Source organism: Cavia porcellus, unplaced genomic scaffold, assembly GCF_034190915.1.
Source record: "Cavia porcellus strain 051 isolate PalLab524CR breed Dunkin Hartley unplaced genomic scaffold, mCavPor4.1 scaffold_13, whole genome shotgun sequence".
Classification (NCBI taxonomy): Eukaryota; Metazoa; Chordata; class Mammalia; order Rodentia; family Caviidae; genus Cavia; species Cavia porcellus.
Genome location: NW_026947496.1, coordinates 67,628,988 through 67,650,311, shown reverse-complemented (window position 1 = coordinate 67,650,311; position 21,324 = coordinate 67,628,988). Strand labels below are relative to the sequence as shown.

General features: G+C 41.4%; 1 protein-coding gene across 1 annotated transcript in view; it reads left to right on the top strand.

The window, feature by feature from the left end:
- Positions 1-21,324, top strand: part of Itga9 (integrin subunit alpha 9) — a 410,762-nt gene that overhangs the window by 111,870 nt on the left and 277,568 nt on the right. Inside the window, exon 15 of the mRNA XM_063260331.1 lies at positions 1,308-1,468. Coding sequence (XP_063116401.1) covers positions 1,308-1,468 — 161 coding nt within the window. The remainder of the gene's footprint in view (positions 1-1,307; positions 1,469-21,324) is intronic.

The window sequence follows — 21,324 nt, the reverse complement described above, 5'->3', positions numbered from 1 at the left end:
ACATAGTGAAGTGCCAGAAAGCACGGGGCTGCTTCAGTGGGTGCAAAAATATTGGCCATGAAGGGCAGGGGTATGGAGATGAGTGGGAACAGGGTCCTTCTTTTTCTTATTGCTCAGCAATCTTCTCTGGTCATTTTAGAGACCGAAGTTCCTGTTTTCTCACTGTAAAAATGCCACATTCTCTAAACCCACAAAACAGCTAAGAAATAAGACTTAAAGAAGTCTGGTTTGTGGCACAGAAAAGCAGTGAAATAGATCCACATAAACCAGGTGTGGTAGTGCATACCTATAATGCCAGCATGCTGGAAGGCAGAGGCAGGAGAATCAAAACTTAGAGCCTAGGCCAAACAACTTAGGGCAATGTGGTCTCAAAATTTAAAAAGATAATAAAAGGGCTGAAAATGTAGCTCACAGTGAAGGTCTTAGGTTCAATCCTCAGTACCACTAACTCAATTAATTCAAATATACCTAAGAAAAGCATAGTTATATATCTACTTACAAACGCTGAAATAATGGAGCTGAAGCTTTTGGAGTTTATCAGTATGCATTTGATACTGGAACCACTGAATTTTTTAAGTTCCAAACGGTGTCTCATAAGTTCTATCACCTGGCGTTATATGTTCAGGTGTAGGTGGTGGGTTTCTCTTCCTGAGAGTGGACTTTAGTCACCATGGCCATTGTTGGCCATGGGCATCACAAAGTATTTGATCCCTGTGCACAGTTCCCTGGGCATGGAGTTAGTCCAGCTTCGGAGAGCCAGGCCTATAGGCTGCATGAAGACAAATTTTGGCCATGGCCTTGATCATTGTCTCCCTCTGTGCCTACAGTGATGCTCGGCTTTCTACTATTTCTCAGTAAATCTGGGCCATGGCTTGGCATTTGTGAGATGATGCAAAATGATCAGAAGTGATTGCTCCCCTTTGTTGGATATATAGCAGTGCTTGTTAAAGAGTCTACCAAATGGAACGCTGATCACCTCAGCTTCTTGAATGTTGTATAAGTTTGCCATGACATTTGTTAGTCAGAGCACTAGCCTGTGCTGGTACAAATAATCATCAATGTACATGTTGGTGGCTTCATTGATACCTCATGACAGCACAGAGTTTAAGTCGAGGAGAGATAGGAGGGATATCAACAAAGTGTCATTGGAAAGGCAGGGGGTGTTCTGGTTCTCTCAGATCTGTGAGCCCCTTGCTGCATTCTCTTGACCTCTAGGGTGGAGGGCTGGGTCCCCTGTGGTGGGGAGCAGAGTGGCCTCACCACTGTGTGTATGTCCTTGCTGACATGTTGACCTCATTTATTGGCAGGTCTGAATTACATTCTGACGGCTGATGTGGCCAAAAAGGAGATGGGCCAGCTTCCCAGGGTCTACTTTGTTTTGCTAGGAGAGACTGCTGGCCAGGTCTTGGAGAAGCTACAGCTGGCCCACACGGAGGAGCTGTGTCATCACTATGTGGCCCATGTGAAGGTCAGTCTCCTCTTTTTATCCTCAAAGTCTGATCTCTGTAGATGTTCATTTGGAACTAGTGGGAGCTATTTTTGCTGTGCATTCCATGTGCTGACTTGTCAAATTCTATTTTACAGAGAAGATAATAGGCATTTCTTCTTTTAAAGTGGGCACTTTTATTTATCCTACTGTATGGGTCTCAGCTTCCGGGGCTAGTTTACCGGTGATGCTTCCTGACTTTGACTTGTTTCTTTGAGAAGCTTCTCAGTCTTTCCTTTCTGTGTGGCTCAGTATTCTGAGGGAAGAGCCTCAGGTGCGTGCCTGTGCTCTGCAGTGTTGCTGGATCACACTCTACCTGACCTTTTTCTCAGTGGTGCACTACATTTTAGCTTGCAATCAGAGTTAATGCATTTAACAACTGGTTTGACTAGATTTTCCTTGCTTGGTTACTTTGTTTCTTTCCTTTCTTACCCTAAATATTAAACTTTCAAAAAAATTTTTTTCCTCTTGAAATTGTGTAACACAATTTACTGCTAATTCAGGAGGCCATGCTGGGATTAGCTACTGAAGGGCCTCTGTGCACAGTGGAAGTCCTGGTAGTCATTGCTGCTGCAGGAATGGTCAACCATTGACCAGCTGGCAGGGCCAGAGGACCATGTGGTAGAACGACCACATGACTCAGGCCACATGGTAGGTGGAATGGAGGGTCTTACAGTCACCGAGACCTGGTATATGTCCAGCCAAGTGAGCACTGGGGCATCTTGTGTCTCAGTTTCTGATGCTCTAAAATGGACACAGTAAACATTTCTTGAAAATAGTCTTAAGAATTAAACACTACATGATGATTATGCTTAAAAGATCTAGCATGGAGTATCATAAATAACAAGGATTCAATATTATTATTACTTGGTTGGGCTGTGCATAATTGCCAATATTCTATTTTTTTATTTGCAAAAAAGGCACTTTTGTTTGTTTAACCTAATGTTAACCAGTGAATTTGTAGACAATAATAAAAATAGTCTGTAGATTAGAGATGAAATATCTTTCTATTATTGCATCTTTGGCACCTGAGCAGGGAAATAACAGCTGTTTCTGGGCCGTGTGTAGGAAAATGCCCCTACATCTGTGGCACTTGGCTGGTCTAGAGCCCATGTGTCCATGCCCTTGAGATTCTTTTCAGTGGGGCTGGGCTGTATCATCTGCCAGAACTCGTGCTGGGGCTTGCCCAGTCCAGCTGACCTAGGGTTTGAGATACTGGCCATTTATAAAGCTGTTCATACTCTTGTTAAGCCCACCAGCCCCTGCCCATTGGCCTTAAATTCCAATGGCTTCTGTGTGCCCCTGGGTGATGTGAGGCCGCTCAGGGCAGGCTTGAGTGGGTCTTCACACTTGCAGAGGACAGGGCATCCTCCCTGTGCTTCCTAGTGGTAGAGCTGTTCCCTCAGCCTGCTTCTGTTTGGACTGTCTGTTACTTCTTTGTTCATAGCGACCTGAGTCCCTACTGCAGGGTGGGGCAAAGAGGGCCTGCAGGTCTCTGCTGAGTGCGCTCAGGGAGCAGCAAAGGGGAGGTATGAGCTGAGGTAGGGGTGTTGTGTGGGGGCCGCTGAGAGCTACTGGGATAAAGCAGGACTGACTGCCCAGCAGGACTGGCTTGCTACTTCCTGATACTTCAGGTTGCTAGATTTAGCAAATAAAAACATAGGACCTCTAGTTAAATTTGGATTTCAGATAAATATTGAATGCTGTTTTTTAGTTTAAGTACAGTAGTTTCTCTTTACTGATGGTTTTGCTTTCAGTTATTCAGTTATTCAAGGTCAACTGAAGTCTGAAAGTATGAAATGGGAAATTCCAGAAATAACATTTCATTCTTGATATGATAGTGATCCCAGTATCCTGGGAGGCTGAGGCAGGAAGGTCACAATTTAGAGCCCAGCCTGAACCTTAGCCTGTTTCTGAAAACCAAATAACTAACAAAAACTGTACCCCAAACAAACAAAGTACTTCATAAATTGTACATTTTAAGTAAATTATATATTTTAAGTAAATTTTACAACAGTATATTGTTAGACTATGCCTAATTTATAAATTAAAACTCTCCCTATGTATATATGTATAAGAAAAAAATGTAAGGTTTAATACTATGTTTTCACATGTTCATGAAATATGAATAAATTCCCAGTGGACGAGAGAAGACAATTTGTTGTTTATTGAAATTTACGCTTAACTTGGCATTCTGTTGGCAGATTCAACTTCAGTTAATGTGCTTCTACCCCAAGTGGCCCTTCTCCACTCAGTCAAAACCTCGCCCCCTAAAAGAGAGATGCAGATGCTAGCGAGAAGAATCTCAGGCTGAGAACAGGGCTCCTGTACACTGAGGACGAGAAGGGAGGAAGGCGTGTTTTAGAGAATTGGGGCCCAGGGTGATTGGATGTAGTTATTGGTCAGCCTTAGGGAAGAGGTGGGGGTGGTGGGATGCACCCAGAAGAAATGTAACTCTGAGACCTCTATGGTTCAAGCCTGGTCGTGCATACCTGAGATCTTGGCACTTTGGGAGCCCAAGGCAGGAGCACTGCAAGTTCATGCCCAGCCTTGAGTAATTTGGTGACTTAGCAAGACCCTGTCTTAAAATAAAAATATTAAAAAAGCTGGCATAAAAAAAGCTCAATGGTAAGGCCCTGGGTTCGATTCCCAGTACCATGGACAATTAAAGAAAGGAAAGAGAGGGAGGAAGGAGAGAAGGAAAGAAGGTAGGGGGGAGGTAGGGAAAGGACAGTATTGCTATTGTGGCTTAGCAGAGTGGCCAATACCTTACAGCCACAAGGAAAGTTTTTCCTACTAGTTATTGTGAGGAGCACAGCTAAGGACCTGGATGAATGGTAGCGAGTATGAGCATGGTCAAATGTTGACAAGATAGTTAGCTGTCTACTATGTTGCCCAGCTGGCCAAGGAGGACACAGAATGGTCTGTGGTTTACTGGGTTGTGGGAAAACAGCTGTGAGCTGTGACTTGAGTGGGAGCTGAGGCCAGCAGCAGGGATGGGGGAAGGGACTTGCAGCCAGCCACCTCCCAGAGCAGAGACTGGGGACTGGGAGCTGTGAGTCAGGGCTGAAGAGCTCGAGATGGTCTCTATTGTGAGGGCCGGCTCTCAGCATCATAGACGAGTCATGGAAGATAAATAAAAGCGGTCTGGCTTATCATGCACCATATGGCCAGCAGACAGTGAGACAGCCATTGGAGCTGAGTATGTTTTGTTTAGGCTGTCTTTAGGTCTTTTTTCCTTGAATCCTATTCCAATATTTTTTTTCTTTTTTTCCCCTAGAAGTTTTCGCTCCATATATGGTGGTAAGTTATCTCTTGCAGAGGCCTGCTTGGACTAATACCTGCCTCCCAAGCTATCTGTGTTGTATCCTTCCTTGTTCCATTCACCACCCTGTAGAGCCTCCTACAGGTCCAGGATTTTGTAATAAGCCACATCCTCTTTCTCAAGGCTTGACTGTGGTCAGCAGTGCTGAAGCAGGTTTAGTTGCTTCCTTGGCTTCTTTCTAGATTCTGTGTGTTCCCCAGCTTATCTCTGCTTCCCTCAGGTCAGTCATGTTTTGGGGATGGTCAGGTGGGCTGGAGACCTGGTTATGCCATGGTTGCAGGTGAAAATGTAGACACCTGCCCTCAGCCTCAAGGTTTTCACTCAGACTTGGCATTGATTTGCCTTTCTAGCCTCATATTCTACTATAACATCACACGTGCCCTGGTTCCTGTCCTGAGCAGGTCTCTTTGCTTCCAGAACTTGACTTTCATGTTTCCCTGCCTTGGTTCATGGGTTCACCCTAGCATTTCTGGCTCTTCAATCTATCAGAGGCCTAGTTCTTGTGACATTCATGTACAGTAGCTTTCTGCTTGCATTCTTTCTGCATTGTTTTGATTGTAAGTATGAACCTCTTACCTATTTTATTTCATGTTTTTTCTTCAAATAAGCTGACTTTTAGTTTTAGTCCAATAAAATGAAACAAAAGCATTATGTCCTTCTGTAAACAGAAAATAAATTATCTGCCCCAAACAGAGAGGAACTGTGAAAATAAGCGAGTTAATGACCAACAACATCACTGAATTTAACTGTTATTTCATACTTTGCCAGTCTTTGGCAGGAGTTGTCTGCTCTCCCTATGTGTTAAAAAAGTAAACTACATAGTGGCACCACAGTGGGACCTTTTCCTCACTGTAGTCAGCAGAACTGAAGGGGACAGCTTCAAATATGACAGTGCTGCTATGGAGCCAGACCTTGGTAATCCTGGGAATCCCTGGCCAGGCTGTGAGTTGGTCAGTTATGTCTTGCTTCTTCAGGCCTCCTGTGGATGTGCCTAGGTGTTCAAATCCTAGCTCGTCCTCAGGTCAGGGTTAGCCACTGGTGTAGGCCGTAGGGGCGCTATCTTCATCCTCTTATCTCAGAAATGGTTCTATGCTATCTGACTTCTGCTTTGGGGTAGCAGACACAGAACAAATGCTTCTCAAACAGAACTTTGTAGAGTGGCTAATTGACTCAGCTGAAGTTCAAGGGAGCTTCTGATGTGGAGTGGACCTTGCTCACCTCTGTGGCCCATCTGCTGGGAAGCAGTGACTTGAGAAGGCAGAGAAGAGAGTTTTGGGTGAATGATACATGCTGAGGAATAGACATGAGTGTCTTCTCATGAGTCTGTCATTTTCTAGTTTATGTGTATTTACTCATATGGCAACTGTGCTGTGTCCTCAGATTCTACACAGTACCTGGAGAAGGGGAGCCTTATGTGAGACCAAGTGTTCACATTTGACAGGCAAGACAGCAGCCTCTTGAGGAAACTACAGTGTCAGTTTTGACAGGGAAGCATAGGCAAAGCTGAGTATGAGGTCCTTACATCATTCCCTCCTGAGGATCAGCGACACCCTCCAGAGTCCTGCAGGAAACCTTTGTTGAGCAGAACTGTGCGTCAGACACTGTCAGAAGAGCCAATAACAGTGATTAATGTTTTTTTTTTAAAGCACTCTACACCAGACAAGGGAATATACAGGCACTTTGACTTTTTTGAGAAGCTGCAGATGTTCATGGCATTGCTCTTTTATGTTCTTGAAGGGATTTCCAAGGGATTGATTCTTAAATTGCTGCAGCCTCTGTTACTTACGGGGGCAAGTATTTCTGCTGACCTGATGAAGGTCAGGAGGTCATGGTGGCCAGTGAATCTCCTCAGGGATCACATCTTGGGCTCTGCGTGGGTGTTTGGGTCTATTTCCACTTTCATGTCCCACAAAAATGTCTGAGACTCCTAGCTTTAGTTATGTGGTAAGTTGTGAAGCTGTATAGTGGTAGGATCCATTGAGTGCTTTAGAGGAATTAAATATTTCTCTTTTTCTTGTTTAAAAAGTAGATAAGGACGATTAAGTTGGAATGAATAAGAGCTCTATGTGAGAGAGAATGAACATCAGAGTTTGCTTCCTTATCTGGAAAATAATATGCACAATCGCTTGGTTATCTTGATAATTCAAGGAATAGTTAAAAAAAGCCATAAGATTTGTCAAGAAGGGATGCAGATGTGAGATATAAGAGGCCTCCTTAAACTTTTTAAAAAATGGTAGTGTATTCACATTAGTTATGCTATTGCTCTCCCAGAAGCAGCTGAGGTTTCAGTTTCTTATGTGTTGTTCAAGACCTGTCAGTCTAAAAAACTATATGTGAACCTCACATGCATGGTAGCATGCTGCATATATGCTGTTGTAAAGCTTAGCTTTTCTTTTAATATGTCCAACAGAAGAATGAATAAATAGATCTCAGTAAATCTGTATGATGGAATGCTACTCAACAAGGACAAAGAATAAACTTCCAATTACACAGTTACTTGGGTTACTTTCAAATGCATTATGTGAGGTGAAAGAATCAGAGACAAAGGGTAACCAACCGTCTGATTCCATTATATGACATTGTGAAAAAATGTTTAAAGATCTGAGAAGTACATCTGTGGTTTCAGGAGGCTAGAGATTGATTAGGGGAAAGTTAGCATGATTGACTTCAAATAGGCATGAGCAGACTTTCTGTGGTAATAAAAATATTCTAGATTTTGATTGTAGTAGTGATTATATGACTGAATAAATGTTCTTAAGCTCTTTGGAATGTATGTTTAAAATTAGTGTGTATTATTATAATATATGTAAATTATATTTCAATCAAACTTTTAAAAAAATATTCCTTGGAGTTTCTTCCATGTTGGTGCAGGTAGAATTTCCCTATTCTTTTTCACATCTGCATGATATTCTGATCAAAAAGTTATCTCTTGATGTATTTAATCCATTTGGTGATCTTCTAAATGGCATTTCTAAATTGTACTTGGAGCTTATACACAAGTTAACTTAGTTTGCTTCTCGCTTGAGTGGGCGAAGTTCCCTTTTTGGAAGATTTTAAATCCCTTATAGACAGGGGAAGAGCCCTACTGAGTAAGAGATGTAGTGAACTCTTCTCCTGCTGTGGTCAGCTCCTTTCCTCTGCCCCAGGCCGTAGTGTTCTGATAGGGAGTTTATTAGAACTTCTCAGAGGGCAGCACAGAAGATCCTTATGGCCATAAGGTAGCTTGGACATGTGTGTGTCAGGTAACAAGCCTCTTAACCATGCGGAATTAAAGGATCTGGGAAATTTTTCTTGACTCTAGCAGTGAGGTTTCTACTTTTGGCAAGCTCTCTTGGTCTATAAGTAGCACGGGTGGCCTGATAATCATTAAGGCGTGCTGTAAACCAGTGTAGGAGAAGATAAAAAGCTGGGATGTTTGAGAAGTCAGCATCATCATGATAAAGCTGCTCATATGGTAGGCTTTGGTCACATGAATTCCCCTGGGGGACGGGAAAGCTGGACTTTGGAGACCATGGTGGAGAGTCACTCTGCTGAGTGTGGGTTGCCTTGACCCTCCTTGCTCAGGGAGGCTGTGTTGAACATAGCTGGTAAGCACTGGGACCAACAAGAATGGAAAGGGATGTGGGAACATTTAACATGGGATCTGACAGTCTCCCAAGAACACTGTTTGGCCATTGCTTTCTTTCTTGGAGTAAAAGGTTCTTAGTCTTCTGCATTTGCATAGTGCTATAGGAGACACTGTGATTAGCAAAGGAAAGCACAGTAATTTGAGTTCAACGGCCTTGTCACCTCCTATTCTTTGATATAAATAAATAGAGGGATAGCATACTGTAGTAGTTTTATCATACACTTATTTGTGCTTTGAATGAGGTAAAATTTGCCATTTGTTGTGGGTGAAACTTTCATATGAAATGATCACAAACACCAAGTTTTTTTTCTCAGACTGGTTTTATCTATATACTGTTGATGCTTTTGTAACACTGGTGTCCTTTGAAATGACACATGAAACTGAGCTATTGTACTGGTTTTGTTTTTATATTTAAGATGTGATTGTAAAGAATTACAATAACGCCCCTTGAACTTACGTATACATTATTAGGGTAATTCACTTTAAAGCAATCACTTTCTAGTTATTCCTATTTTTAATTATTTCATGGAATACTTACTCACTTTTAGTTTTGGCAAATCTTTATTCTTTATGGAGAAATTTGAATTTTAGAAATAGCCACAGTTCTCTGTGAGCCTCTTTAGTAGATAATGTAATATATTTGGGGAAACGTAATAATGCAGAAACAAGAATTAATAATTTAGTAATTAACCTCCCTTGGAAAAGGATCCTTAAGTATTCACGCAGTATTCTGTGATAAAATGAAAACAACTAATGCTAGATGACCATTTAGTATATATATTTCAGTCACTGTCAGTTACTACACATAAAACAATTACTGTCTTCTTATTCTGTTATCTAGGAGACAAGGGATAGCGGAGTTAAGAAACTGTCCAGTATTTTAAAGCTTACAAGTAGCAGACCAAAAATGATGAAAGCAAGTCTGGGCTTTTAATTATTGCACTGTATCACTGTTCATGTGGATGACCTATGACTAGTACGAGGTATGACCAGACCTAGTCTTCTAATTAAAACGTGGCTAGAAGATCTGTACTTGTTCAGGGTTGTAGAACTAGTGAGAGGCTTTACTGCTTCTCCAAAATGAGTCCTGGGAGCATGTGTTGAGCACGTGGCTGCCAAAAGTATTAGCTTTTGTTTATTTATATTCTAAGCAGTGGTGTGCTGTTAATACTCTTAGGTGTGGGAATGTGATTTGAAGCATTTTGCCAGTTTCCCTGGTACAAATATTCTTACCATAACTGATTTAAAACTACCAGTGTGACATCAAATGTACAGTTAGGAAAGGATATATAGATTGAGATCATAATGTTAAGTGAAGTAAATCAATGCAGAAGCTTGAATATTCCATGGTTTCTCTTACATGAGAAATCAAAACTATAAATAAAGAGCACAATAAAATCTAATAGGAAGTAGGGAGATGAAGGGAGGGGAAGGAAAGGAAGGGAAGGGATAACAAAGTAATTAAGATACGTTATATACATGCCAACTCCCCACAAAGAATGTAAAGGTTATGTACTGCAAACATGTACAGTACTAATAAAAATGATGAAAAAGAAGAAACAGGAAGGAATGCACAACAGCAGACTGTGGGGTGATGTTTCAATCGATCTCAGTGACCTCAAGAGGATAGATGATAGTAAAACAAAAAGTTGTATTTATGACTTTTATCTTTATTTTAATTTCTATTTTTTAAATTTTCTTGGTACAGTGGATTGAACTCTTGACCTTGCATACACCACTGAGCTAAATCCTTGGCCCTATGACCTTTATCTTGATAAACTTAATTGTAAACTTATTAAGTTTAACTTTTGCTAATGGCTTGCAGACTTTCTGAAAATTTTAACAATTGGCTCTTGCAAACCAGTTGCAGGAAGCTGCAGTTCTCTGTCTGTTGTGTTTGTAAATTAATTAGTTGGATCTTTCAAGTCAAGCCTTACGTGCAGCTGTTTCATTATCAGAGTCTTTTATCCTTCTTGTTTCCTGTGGCGTTTCAAATTGATGAATAATATGAAAGTAAATTTGTAGGGTCAGTTTAATTACCAGACCATAACTTTTGTTTTTGTACATTTTGTTCCAAGATGCTCTGTGTTTTGACTGAATTTATTGGTGGTATAAAAGTTTCCATTTAAAATAACAGAAAAGATCTTTATTTAAATGTATTGAGATCTTATTCCTTACCACTCATTCTGTGTATCATGTTCAGATTCTGTTTACCAGGCCTCTAGTAATTCCTTGCTGATTATTTCGTTTGTTTAGAGGAGGGCAGGGAGTTTTTGAAGGACTTATATTACTTCCCATAGGACTGTTTAAGATCTGGAGATTTCCTCACTGCCTAAGCTTGACTTTGATCCAGTCCTGATTAGTGCAAGGTGGAATAACTATACTTTGAATCATATTTGGCCTTTCGGTTTGGTGACTTGATCAAATAAGACCTAAGGGCTTGTTGATCTTTCCCCTTTCTCATCTATTGCTTCAATCAGAGATAGCCTACCAGTGAGCCTAAATTGTGCCATCATTCTGTTAAATCAAGGTACACTTTTAGATACATTGTGCTGAATTACAATATTTTTTCTTCCTCCTTTTTTCTATTATATTTTATTTTGTACTTTATATATTAGTTTTTCATACAAGTGAAACAATATATTTAAACTTATGTGTCTGATTTACTTCTTTTATATTATGCTCTTGAGGTGCATCCATTTTCCTTCAAATGACTGTAGTTTTTCCTACATAGCAGAATAGTACTCTTTTGTGTGTAAATGCCACATTTGCTTAATCCTTTTATCTGTTGATGGGCATGTAGATGTAGGCTGTTTCCAAGATTTAGCTGTTATGATTGTGCTACTATAAACATGGAAATGCATATATCACTGTGGTATGGTATCTTTTGGGAAGATACCTAGAAGAGAAATAGCAGGGTCAAATGAATTTTTTGGTTTTTTTTTTGGGGGGGGCAGGTTTTCACAGTGCACTTCAGGCTGGCCTGAAAGTCACTCTGTAGCCCAGACTGGCCTCAAACTTGGAGTGAACAGCCTGTCTCAGCTTCCCAAGTGCTGGAATTACAGGCATGCACCACCACACCTGGCTGTTTTTAATTTTTTGAGGAGTCTCTATAATGGTTTCGATAATGGTTGTACTACTTGACACTCCCACCAAAAACAGAGAAGAGTTCCTTTCTCCCCACAGTCTTACTAGCATTTGATTTCAGTTGATTTCCTGATGGTAGCCATTCTTTCTGTTAATGAGATGAAATCTCAGTATTGCTTTACTTTTTAAAATTTAAAATTTTAGAGAAAAAACAAAAATCAAGAATCAAACCTAAAAAAAAAACACAAAAGCAAAACAATAACAGCAAAACAACAGCTACATAGGTTTTCATAACACCACAATAGGAAATTAACAATGGTTGCTATATTGTTATTCTCAAAATAGTTGCTGAAGTTACCAGATACAGGAATAAAACAGTAAAACAGAACAAAACACTGGATTTCAAAACGAGACAGAAGCCATCCTCCAAATTAGACCACCAGCCCGAGGCCTACAAAGTCAATCAAACAATATAAGCATCAAGCTATTCCTTTCACCTCAGGTGCTATGATCTCACCTTGAGTTCCTCTGAATCAGCCAGTTGTTTGTGGTGAGTGAGGGTTTGGCTTATAGGAAGGCATGGTTTGATTCTTGCTGAGTCTCTTCCTGTTCTCCTTAGCAGACCCTGGCTCATGGAAGGCCTCAGTAATGTTTTAATTTGCATTTCTCAAATGGCCAGAAATATTAAACATTTTTTCATGTATTGATTGGCCATTTGTATTTCTTTATTGAAGAACTATTTCAGATGTTTGTATTTTTAATTGGATCTTTATATTTGAGAGGAATCTAATTTTTTTTAGTTCTTTAGGTATTCTACATACTACTCCTCTGTCTGAGGTATAGCTGGTGAAAGTTTTTTTTCCTCATTTTGTGGGTTGTCTCTTTATTCTGTTGGTGATTTCCTTTGCTGTGCAGAAGCTTTTTAAATATAATCCCATTTCTTTATTCTTGGTATTGTTTTTTATACAAATGAGGTTTCATTCAGAGAATCTTTGCCTGCACTTTTGTCTTCAAGAATTTTGTCTCTTTTTTTCTTCCAACAGTTTACCACAGTGTTTCTGTGCCATCATTCTTTCCATTGCCTTCTCCACTCATTACTGAGACACCTGTCTCCAAGTAATTAGGATTTCTTGGCCTCCTGAGTCCTATGTAACTCAAGGAATAGCAATCCTTGGAATCACCTTTTGTGTGGTTGCTGGTCCATCTAGCTATGGAGGTCCTCACCCAGACCTCCCACATCCTGGTTGCGCAGACTCCAGGTTTGAAAGGTGCCCTTCCTATCTTTCTTCTCCTAAGTGGAGCTTTTGTGCCTGCGACATGTCTTACTTGAAGGGTAAAAGGTGACCCTGGATAGAGATGGATTAGCTGAGTGTACTCAGCCCTGATACATTCTTACACAGGCAGGATCATGGCCACCTTGTTAGGGCATCTGGGCTGTTCCCATGGCTGGCTGCAAAAGCTGGAGTGAGTGACCTTCATGGCAGGGCTGATAATGGAAGTCCTGTTTTTGGGTGGGAATCATAAGAGAAAGTGAGAAAATGCCAGCTTCCCATTTTACTGTGTACAAACAGGACATAATAAAAGCATTGGTTAGAGGGCTGGGTTATGTCCAGGTAAAAACTGCACTGTGGATCTGCCCAGAAAATCCTGCTGAGAGCAGATTTGGATCAGTTAAGATTTGCAGTGGATCTGTAACTTCTCAAACTTTCAAACTTATACTTCCCTCTCATGTGGTTAAGTCTGTGGTGAATGGCCCATTGATAGGAGAGGAAACCCACCCAAGAAGCCTTATCTTATGGGATAAGAGGACGAGCATATCAAATGGTTAGATCAGCAAATTATCTTTTATTTTATATATATAGTTTTCCTCTATGTAATTAAAGAAAAATTATTTTTGGTTAGTGAGTTAAGGTCACTTCCTCTTTTTGTCTCATTTTGGGAGGGGTACTTTTAGGTCCTTTATCAAGAGAATCATTTTCTCAGTATGCTTTGACTGGTCTGTCAATAGGGGTTAAAAAGTCTGAAGACATTGGACTAACATTAATTTGGGATTAAGCAAGTTTTTTACAAATAGTATGGATGCCCTCTCTTTCTTCCCTTCTGTCTCTGTCTCTGTCTCTCTGGATACACACGTTACACATAAAATGTTTTTATTTTGACATATCAGGCTTGCAAAAAATTACCAGACTAGCATAAAGAAATACTATAACTGCTTCTCCCAGATTGCCTGAATGCTAACGTTTCAGCATATTTCCTTTGCCACTCTCTATTCATACTTTTTACCTCTTGAGGGAAAGCACCCCTAAATGTGTCTTCCTAAGAACCAGGGTGTCTTTTACATAGCACAATTATTGAATTCAGGAAATGAGAAGATACATTACTGTTAGCCTATCTACAGAACTTATTCAAACTTTTCCAGCTGTCCTCATGCCTGTTGTAGCAAAGGATCATTTCAGATCTTACATTGCATTTGGTTGGCCTATTCCTTTAGCGTGGAGGAATTTCTGGGCTTGGTCTTTCTTGCTCTTGATATTTTGAAGAGAACGTTTTATTTTATAGAGGATCCTTCTGTTTGAGTTTCTGTTTCATTATGATTAGATTGAAAATATACATTTTCTGCAAGAATATCACAGAATAGCTGCACTGTAAGTGTTTAAAGACATTATATCCTGTATCACGTAAAGACATATTCTAACCACCACTTCAATATACCTTTCTAGAGTTTCCCCATGTTGCTGATGTTGTCTTTTTCTCAAGGATGTGCTTCTCTTGGCTTCCACTTATTCAGGAGCTAAGCATTGCCATGACCTGGACTGGTGGCTTCAGCTTCATTCATGAGCAGACAAAGGGCACTTGCTTCAGCAGCACATATACAAGAGTAGACAAAGGTCCTTGCCCACTGGGAACTTGCATCTTCGGAGAGAGAGACAGACAATAATTACAACAGAGAAGTAAAGTAGGGAGTGTTAAAAAAGGTGAGGGATATGAAAACAAATGAAAGAAAGAGGAGCAAGATGGCTTAGGTTGGGTGTGCAAGCTTGCGGCTGAGGATGAGTGGCTTCGGGAGCTTCCGGTTTTTGAAGAGGTGAGATGTGGGCAAACTGGAAGGAGCTAGAGGAATCACATAGTGTATTTCTGGAGGCAGTGTCAGACAGGGCCTGAATGCTTGGCATGCTTGAGGGAGACGGGGGCCAGAACAAGAGAAAAGAAGGCTGGAGTGGTTGCCTGTTATGCGGAAGATCATGTCAGTCTCACAGGCTGTGGGAAGACCTTCTCTGAGTGACATGAGAACAAAGAGAGGGATCTGGGCAGAGCAATGACATGAGCTGGCTTTTACCTCCAAAGGCCATGTGTCTAGGTTTGAGAAGTGAGTGGGCCTTGGGGGAGGCCTTTGCTGCTCTCCCATACTGGTTTGAGCCTCTCACGAAGGACATACAGCTATGTTTCCAGTTAGTAAATAGACAGAGACTTCATGATGACCTTGAGCAGCTTGCTGGCTCCTGCTGGGGCATGTACATAAAGGGCATGCCCCTCACTGGAGTGGTGGGGTGGGCTACAATTCTTTCTCTACACACTGTGTCTTGCGTGAAAGACATCATTGTCAGTGAACAACTTAGCACCCTGTTTCAGCTTCTTGGGAGGGTTTTGGATACAACCACATTAGAAGTCTGTTTCGTCTCCTTATGACTAAGAAGTTCATCAACTATAATGTCTTACAAAGTGGACTCTTGCACCCTTCTGCTTGATGTAAAGGGAGTAAGAGAAGCCAAGCTAGAGCTTTTGTCAATTCTTGCATTTGCAGGAAAATGGTGGCCTCCATGCTTTCTTCCATGGCAGGTTATGGTGGCACCAGCCTCCTGGTGTTTTGTTTATGAGGATGCAGAAGGTATATTTAAGAGGGCAGAAAGATTCTGTTACCTGAAGAGAACTATGGAAGCCTCTGTTCTGAGGAATCCTTTCAAGGAGCTTCTGGCAGGAGGTGGTTTTGGAGGTCTCACAAGACAACCCAGCCCCAGGTAAGAACTGGAATAAAGGAGAGTCCAAGGGATAGTCCCTCCATATGCATCCCAGGAAGGTTATGTGAAAAGGGTGACAGGAAGTTGCTTCCTTTTTAAGATGTCTTGTGTTATATAAGTAAGAACTTGAGTTTTAACAACATACTACTGGCTTTTATTGAGCATTTACTATGTGCTGAATATTTTACATGCACTTTCCATCCTTATCAATAAGAACCTAATTGTGTGTAATAAATAGACACAAAACTGTATGTATCAGAATTATGTAGAGGAATCTGAGCGTCTTATAGCTGGTGAGCAACAAAAGCCTTGGATTTGAATCCCTTCTGGCAACTAAAGAGTTCTGAGACCTTGTACAGATCATATAACCTTAACCCTGTAGGTTGTGACTCAGACAACAATGGTGCTCTTATCACTGGTCATATAGGGAAGGGCATCCATTGCCTGGGGCACTTCTTGCTATGGTTCTCATGTCAGTGGAGAAGGGAGTCACAGCTGCTCCTGTGCCTCACTGTACTGTCTCATCTGTTCTGGCAAATGGAAGCCTAGTGTGGGCCTGTGATCCTAGAAGGCAACAAGCCTAGGGCTTAGAAGTTCTCTTCTCCTGTTTGATCTTCCTATCTATTTTTAGACTAGAGTTTAAGAAAGAACTGCCTTCTTTTGTGGCATTTGAGACTTGGCTTGTTCAAGCAGGTTATGTCCCATTTGCATTTGTGATACAGGTCTCTAGGTTTTCTCACAGGTCTTTCTCCCCGGCCTTCCCCAGGCTTCTCTGCTCTCTGTTTGCTTCTGTACACACCAGCATTCCAGTGCCCTCTGCTCAGGTGTGGATGGAGTGATCCCACTTTACTCCCACGGTCCCAGCAAAATCATTAAAGCCCCCACCCACTGTTCCAGTTTGGATAACATCCCATTCATTAACAGAGCACTCATTTTGTGCCTACTTGTGCTGAGCCCTGCAGTAGTGGGAGCCCCAGGACACACCCTCTGCTGGGGCATCTGCTCTGAACATGGTGACCAGCAAGTCACACTTGCCTCTGCCTTCCAGACTGCTCGCCTTGGTTGTTGATGCTGCCTTCTGGACCTATACCTGAGCAGAGGTTCCTTCCCTCTCCAGAGCTGGCTCCCAGATTTCCTCCCTCAGGACAACTACCTCCTCCCCTAGTGCTTGGTTCTTCTGTGCCTCCCTGCTCCTGTAATAGCTGGTCTGTGGGCCTTCTGGCTCTCAGTTGCCTCTGGCCTTAGCTGTCTCAGTTCCGACTTCCTGCCTGTGTTTTTGTCACATGGTTCTTTTTGAAAAGGAACTTATGACATTCAATAGTGTCATCCTGGGCTATGTTTGGACATAGCACTCTAAAGATGTTTATTAAATGGGTAGATTCAAGTGTTCTCTCTTTCTTACTGTTCATTCATAAGGACAAGGAAAGAGTTAACTAATTAGACTTAATGGGAAATTTTTGTCTTTTGTAATCAATGAAACTTTTCTGAACTTAGAATTTGGTAGACAGGACAATATGAGTACACACAACATAACTATTTTGGGGTCATTTGCAAAGGAATTGCTTTCTAGGTAATATCTCTCATTGAGTATAAATGTAATACCAGGAAAAGACAGGCTCAGATGTTAACCCCCCAGTGTGAGGATGAGAGAAACCTTGTATAGAGGTGCTAAGCTCTGCACACTGGAAGATAATGCAGACATATGGTAAATTCTGCAAATCCTACGAGCTGGAGTTTCCAGGTGTCTTTGCTTCCTCTTTATTAGCTTTTGTGATCTTTTTGCTTGTTTGATAGCAAATAAACAAAAAGATCCACCAGAGGGTGATTGAGCAAATGCTGTGTTTCCCACCACATATGTCTGTCTTAGTTACTTTTTACTCATTGCTGAGACAAAATACCTGAAGCCCAAAGTTGGGAAAGGAAAGGTTTATTTCTTACAGATTTTGGAGATTTCAGTCCACATTCAGTTGACTCCAAGGCAAGTGGGCATGGCTGGGCCACAGTTCATGGTGGCTGCAAACAGCAAGCAGGAACCAGCAAAAAAGAGTGCAAGACACACCTTCCTGCCATTACATCACATCCTGGTTCTACCCCTTTGTGGGTGTAGCATTGACACCATCAATCCAAGCACTAGACAATGAACCATCACAAATGCACAATGCAAACTCATGAGGCCTGGGGAACACAGACATAAACCATGACATATGTCTTACTTGCCTCACAGGGAAGGAGGGCCTAACTTGAACAGTTTCAGGAAGTGATTCAAGACTGTGTTACCTATAATAAAACCACACAGCTGCCTGTGTAGAAGGACAACATGCTGGCTTGCTATGGCCCATCGTGGCAAACCATGAAACCCTGATTCCTGTGATGGGGAGCTACACCTGGGTCCTACCACTGCATTTTTAGGCAGGGTGAGGAACTGTTCCCACAACAGTGACTCCAGAGCAGCGCTGTCTGATAAGAGTCAAACCACATGTGTAATTGTGAATTTTCTAATTAAAAGTTAAAAGAAGCAGGTAAAATTAATTTTAATAACATGTATTAGTTTGCTGTATCAGAGGCTACAAATCAGGTGGCTTAATAAACAAATTTATTGCTCACAGTTCTGGAGGCTGGATGTCCAAGATCAAGGTATCAGTATGTATTAGTGCTTACAAGGGCTTGCAGGGCTGGGGCAGAGCTCCTCAAAAGACCTCTCATGCTCTGAATCAGATTCAGTGCAAGAGGCACAAATTTATAAGACTGGCCTGCAGTGACTGCCCACAGAGTCAAATGTAGAAGAGTGCAAAAGATCTGCTCACGTGATAGAGATCAAAGGATCCAACTGAAGGCCTGGAGCCCACAGCACTGTCCCATGAGTCTACATCAGGATGCTGAAGAATGGTGATGAAAGACTGAGGGGCCAGTGCTAGTAGGTTGAAAGGTTGGCAATAGAAGTTTAAAGAGTGGGTACTGGCAGGCTGAAGGGCCAGTGCTGGATGCTGAAGAATCTGTGCTGCAACCCAGGAGATGGTGCTCAAGGAGGAGGTGAAGACCAGAGCGCCTCTGAGGAAAACGAGCTGCAACCAAGCTCTTCCAAGAAAAATCAACTGAAATTATTCCCTCTTGTTTCCTTTTTATGACATTCCTACAACAATCCTCTGTAAAATGGATCTTCCATGCCCAGAACCATGCTGACTCAATTCAGGTAGGCGTTCCCACTCACATTGGCAGTTAACCACCATGCAGTAGTGTTGTTTGTTTGTTTTTGACTTTTCTCCTTGACTTGCTGTGGTCACCTCTTCATTGTTTCTCTTCAAGTCTCTTCTTTGCATATAGGCATGTTCTGATATCTCTGTCCAAATTTCCTCCTCTTATAAGGATCCCAGCGAAATTGGAGTAGGGCCCACCCTATTGGCTTTATTTTTATTTAATCAATCCTTTAAAAACTTCATTTCCAAATATAATCACATCCTTAGATATTACAGGTTAAGACTTCAACATAAGAACTTGGAGAACAAAATTCAGCTCATAAAAATATGTTACCTAGGGAGAGAAAAAGATGGTAGATAGATAACAGCAGCTACAGAGGCTCTTTGAGATAGCCAACTTAGATTCCAAAAATAATACAGCATGGGGGGTTACAAACAGAGGGAGATACACCCTGCTGACCCAGGAACAAACTAAGCTGAGAGAAACCAATTAAAAATACAGTCCTGGTGCTACAATTGGAACAGCTACAAGTCTCGGTGCCACCGCTTGAACTCGTGGCTTGAATACCCTGCTGCTGCGCCTAAATTGGCGCAGCTGGGATAGCCCGCTAGTTTCAACCCCCTGGAGATGTGAACGCACTGAGAGTGGGAATCAGCGAGCAGAATTGAGAGCAGAGCTGGTAGGGAACCCTACATTGACCTGCCATGAGTGAGGGCAATAAAAACCCTTCCATAGACAAAGAGGCTCCAACAGATGACATTCTGGGAACAGGCAGACTGGCCAGAATAAGGCACTGCAGTGGCTTCAGTCAACTATTCCCTTCTCAAGCAGGATTGGTGGGGAGCACTTGACCTGGGTGACGCCACGGACTAAGACCCAATAGGATAGCCCAAACCAGGTCCCTACGCCTGGCAGTGCACCCTAATGCAGTGAAGTCTTCAGTAGGTTGACCTGGAGGGGTAGACCCAGCATAGGATGCCCAGGTCTGTACTTCCTAGTACACTGCAGTGGGTGGGACCACCCAATCAGCGCACTTCAGACAAATTGAAACCAACAAAGAAAGAAACTGGGCCTCCTATATATGCCTGTATGGAAGGAACAAAAATATGAGAAGAAGAGGCAACAAAAAAGGGTACTTAGTCCCCGATCCTGAGAACACTGACCCAGGAAAGATAAATGCAAAGGAGAATGAGGACAGTAAACTGTATCAGGCATGGCACCAATAGACATAAAGCGATATCTTCGGGACCTCATAGGTGAGTTCAAAAGTGAAGTATTTAACCAAGTAAATCAAGACATAAATAGAATAATTGAAGAAATACTAAGCACCTCCCAAGAAAAAACAGATGGTAGAATGGAAGAACAGAAAAAAGGGGAGAATTGTTTGATGGAGAAAATAGAGAAAACATAGAATACATGAAGCAGGTTCAAAGAAATTACCAGGAAATTAAAAACTCCACTGAAAGCTGGTAAAACAGCTTGAAAGAAACTAAGGATAGATTATCTGAACTGGAGGACAGGTTTGCAATGTGGGAAAATGAAAGGAAAAATTTCTTAAAAATAACAAGGAAACAAGCAGTAACAATACAAAGGTTAGAAGATGACAAGAGGATTTATAAATTAAAAATAAAGAATGTGAATGAAGAAGCAGGGGTATAAACAAAGGAAATACAAAGGCTAATCACAGAAATAATTAAGGAAAATTTCCCAAATATAGGAAAATGAAAAGATACTCAGATGTATGAGGCATACAGAACTCCAGCCACCTAGAACCAAAACCAAACTACACCCAGGCATATAATAATCAAGATCCCAGAAATCCAATATAAGAACAGAATATTAAAAGCTGTCAGAGACAAGAAACAGATCACTTACAAGGGAAAACCCATCAGAATTACTGCAAACTTCTCGGCACACACCATCAAATCTAGAAGGGTATGGGGCAAAATAATTCAAGCCTTGAAAGAAAATAACCTCCAGCCAAGATTGATGTATTCTGCACAATTTTCCATAGAAATTAATGGACAAACAAGGTGCTTCCAAGATAAAGAGGAACTGAGGGAATTCGCAACCACCAATCCAATTCTACAGAGAATACTACAGGACATTCTAAAGAGAGAGAAAAGCACTAGGATTTCAGGAACAGTGGCAGAGAAGCCCCAACAAATGGAACAAAAAGTAAAATGAAGAAGACAAACAGACAACTAATGACGGAAAAAGAGCACAACAGAAATGAGGCAGAGAAGGTTGGATATAATTTCTAATATGGCCTAGATACATTAACTTAAGGGAAAAAGAGAGAATCGCAGGCAGAGTGGATCAAGACGTAGGATCTACCAAGAGGGCCTTTATAGGAAATTAACCTGACAAAGGGTATATGAACCAAAATTAAATATGAGGAAACAGAACTCTATGTGATAGGGAACCAGAGAGTAATAGGGGTAACTGGACCAGTATTTATGGATAGGTTGAAAAGACATGCTTTAATAAGTGAAGAAATATAACTAGAAATCCAGTCCAGGAGTGAGAAAGTTCGGAAACACTTACGTAAACAGCAGGTTGCCCACCCCCCCAATATAAAACCATG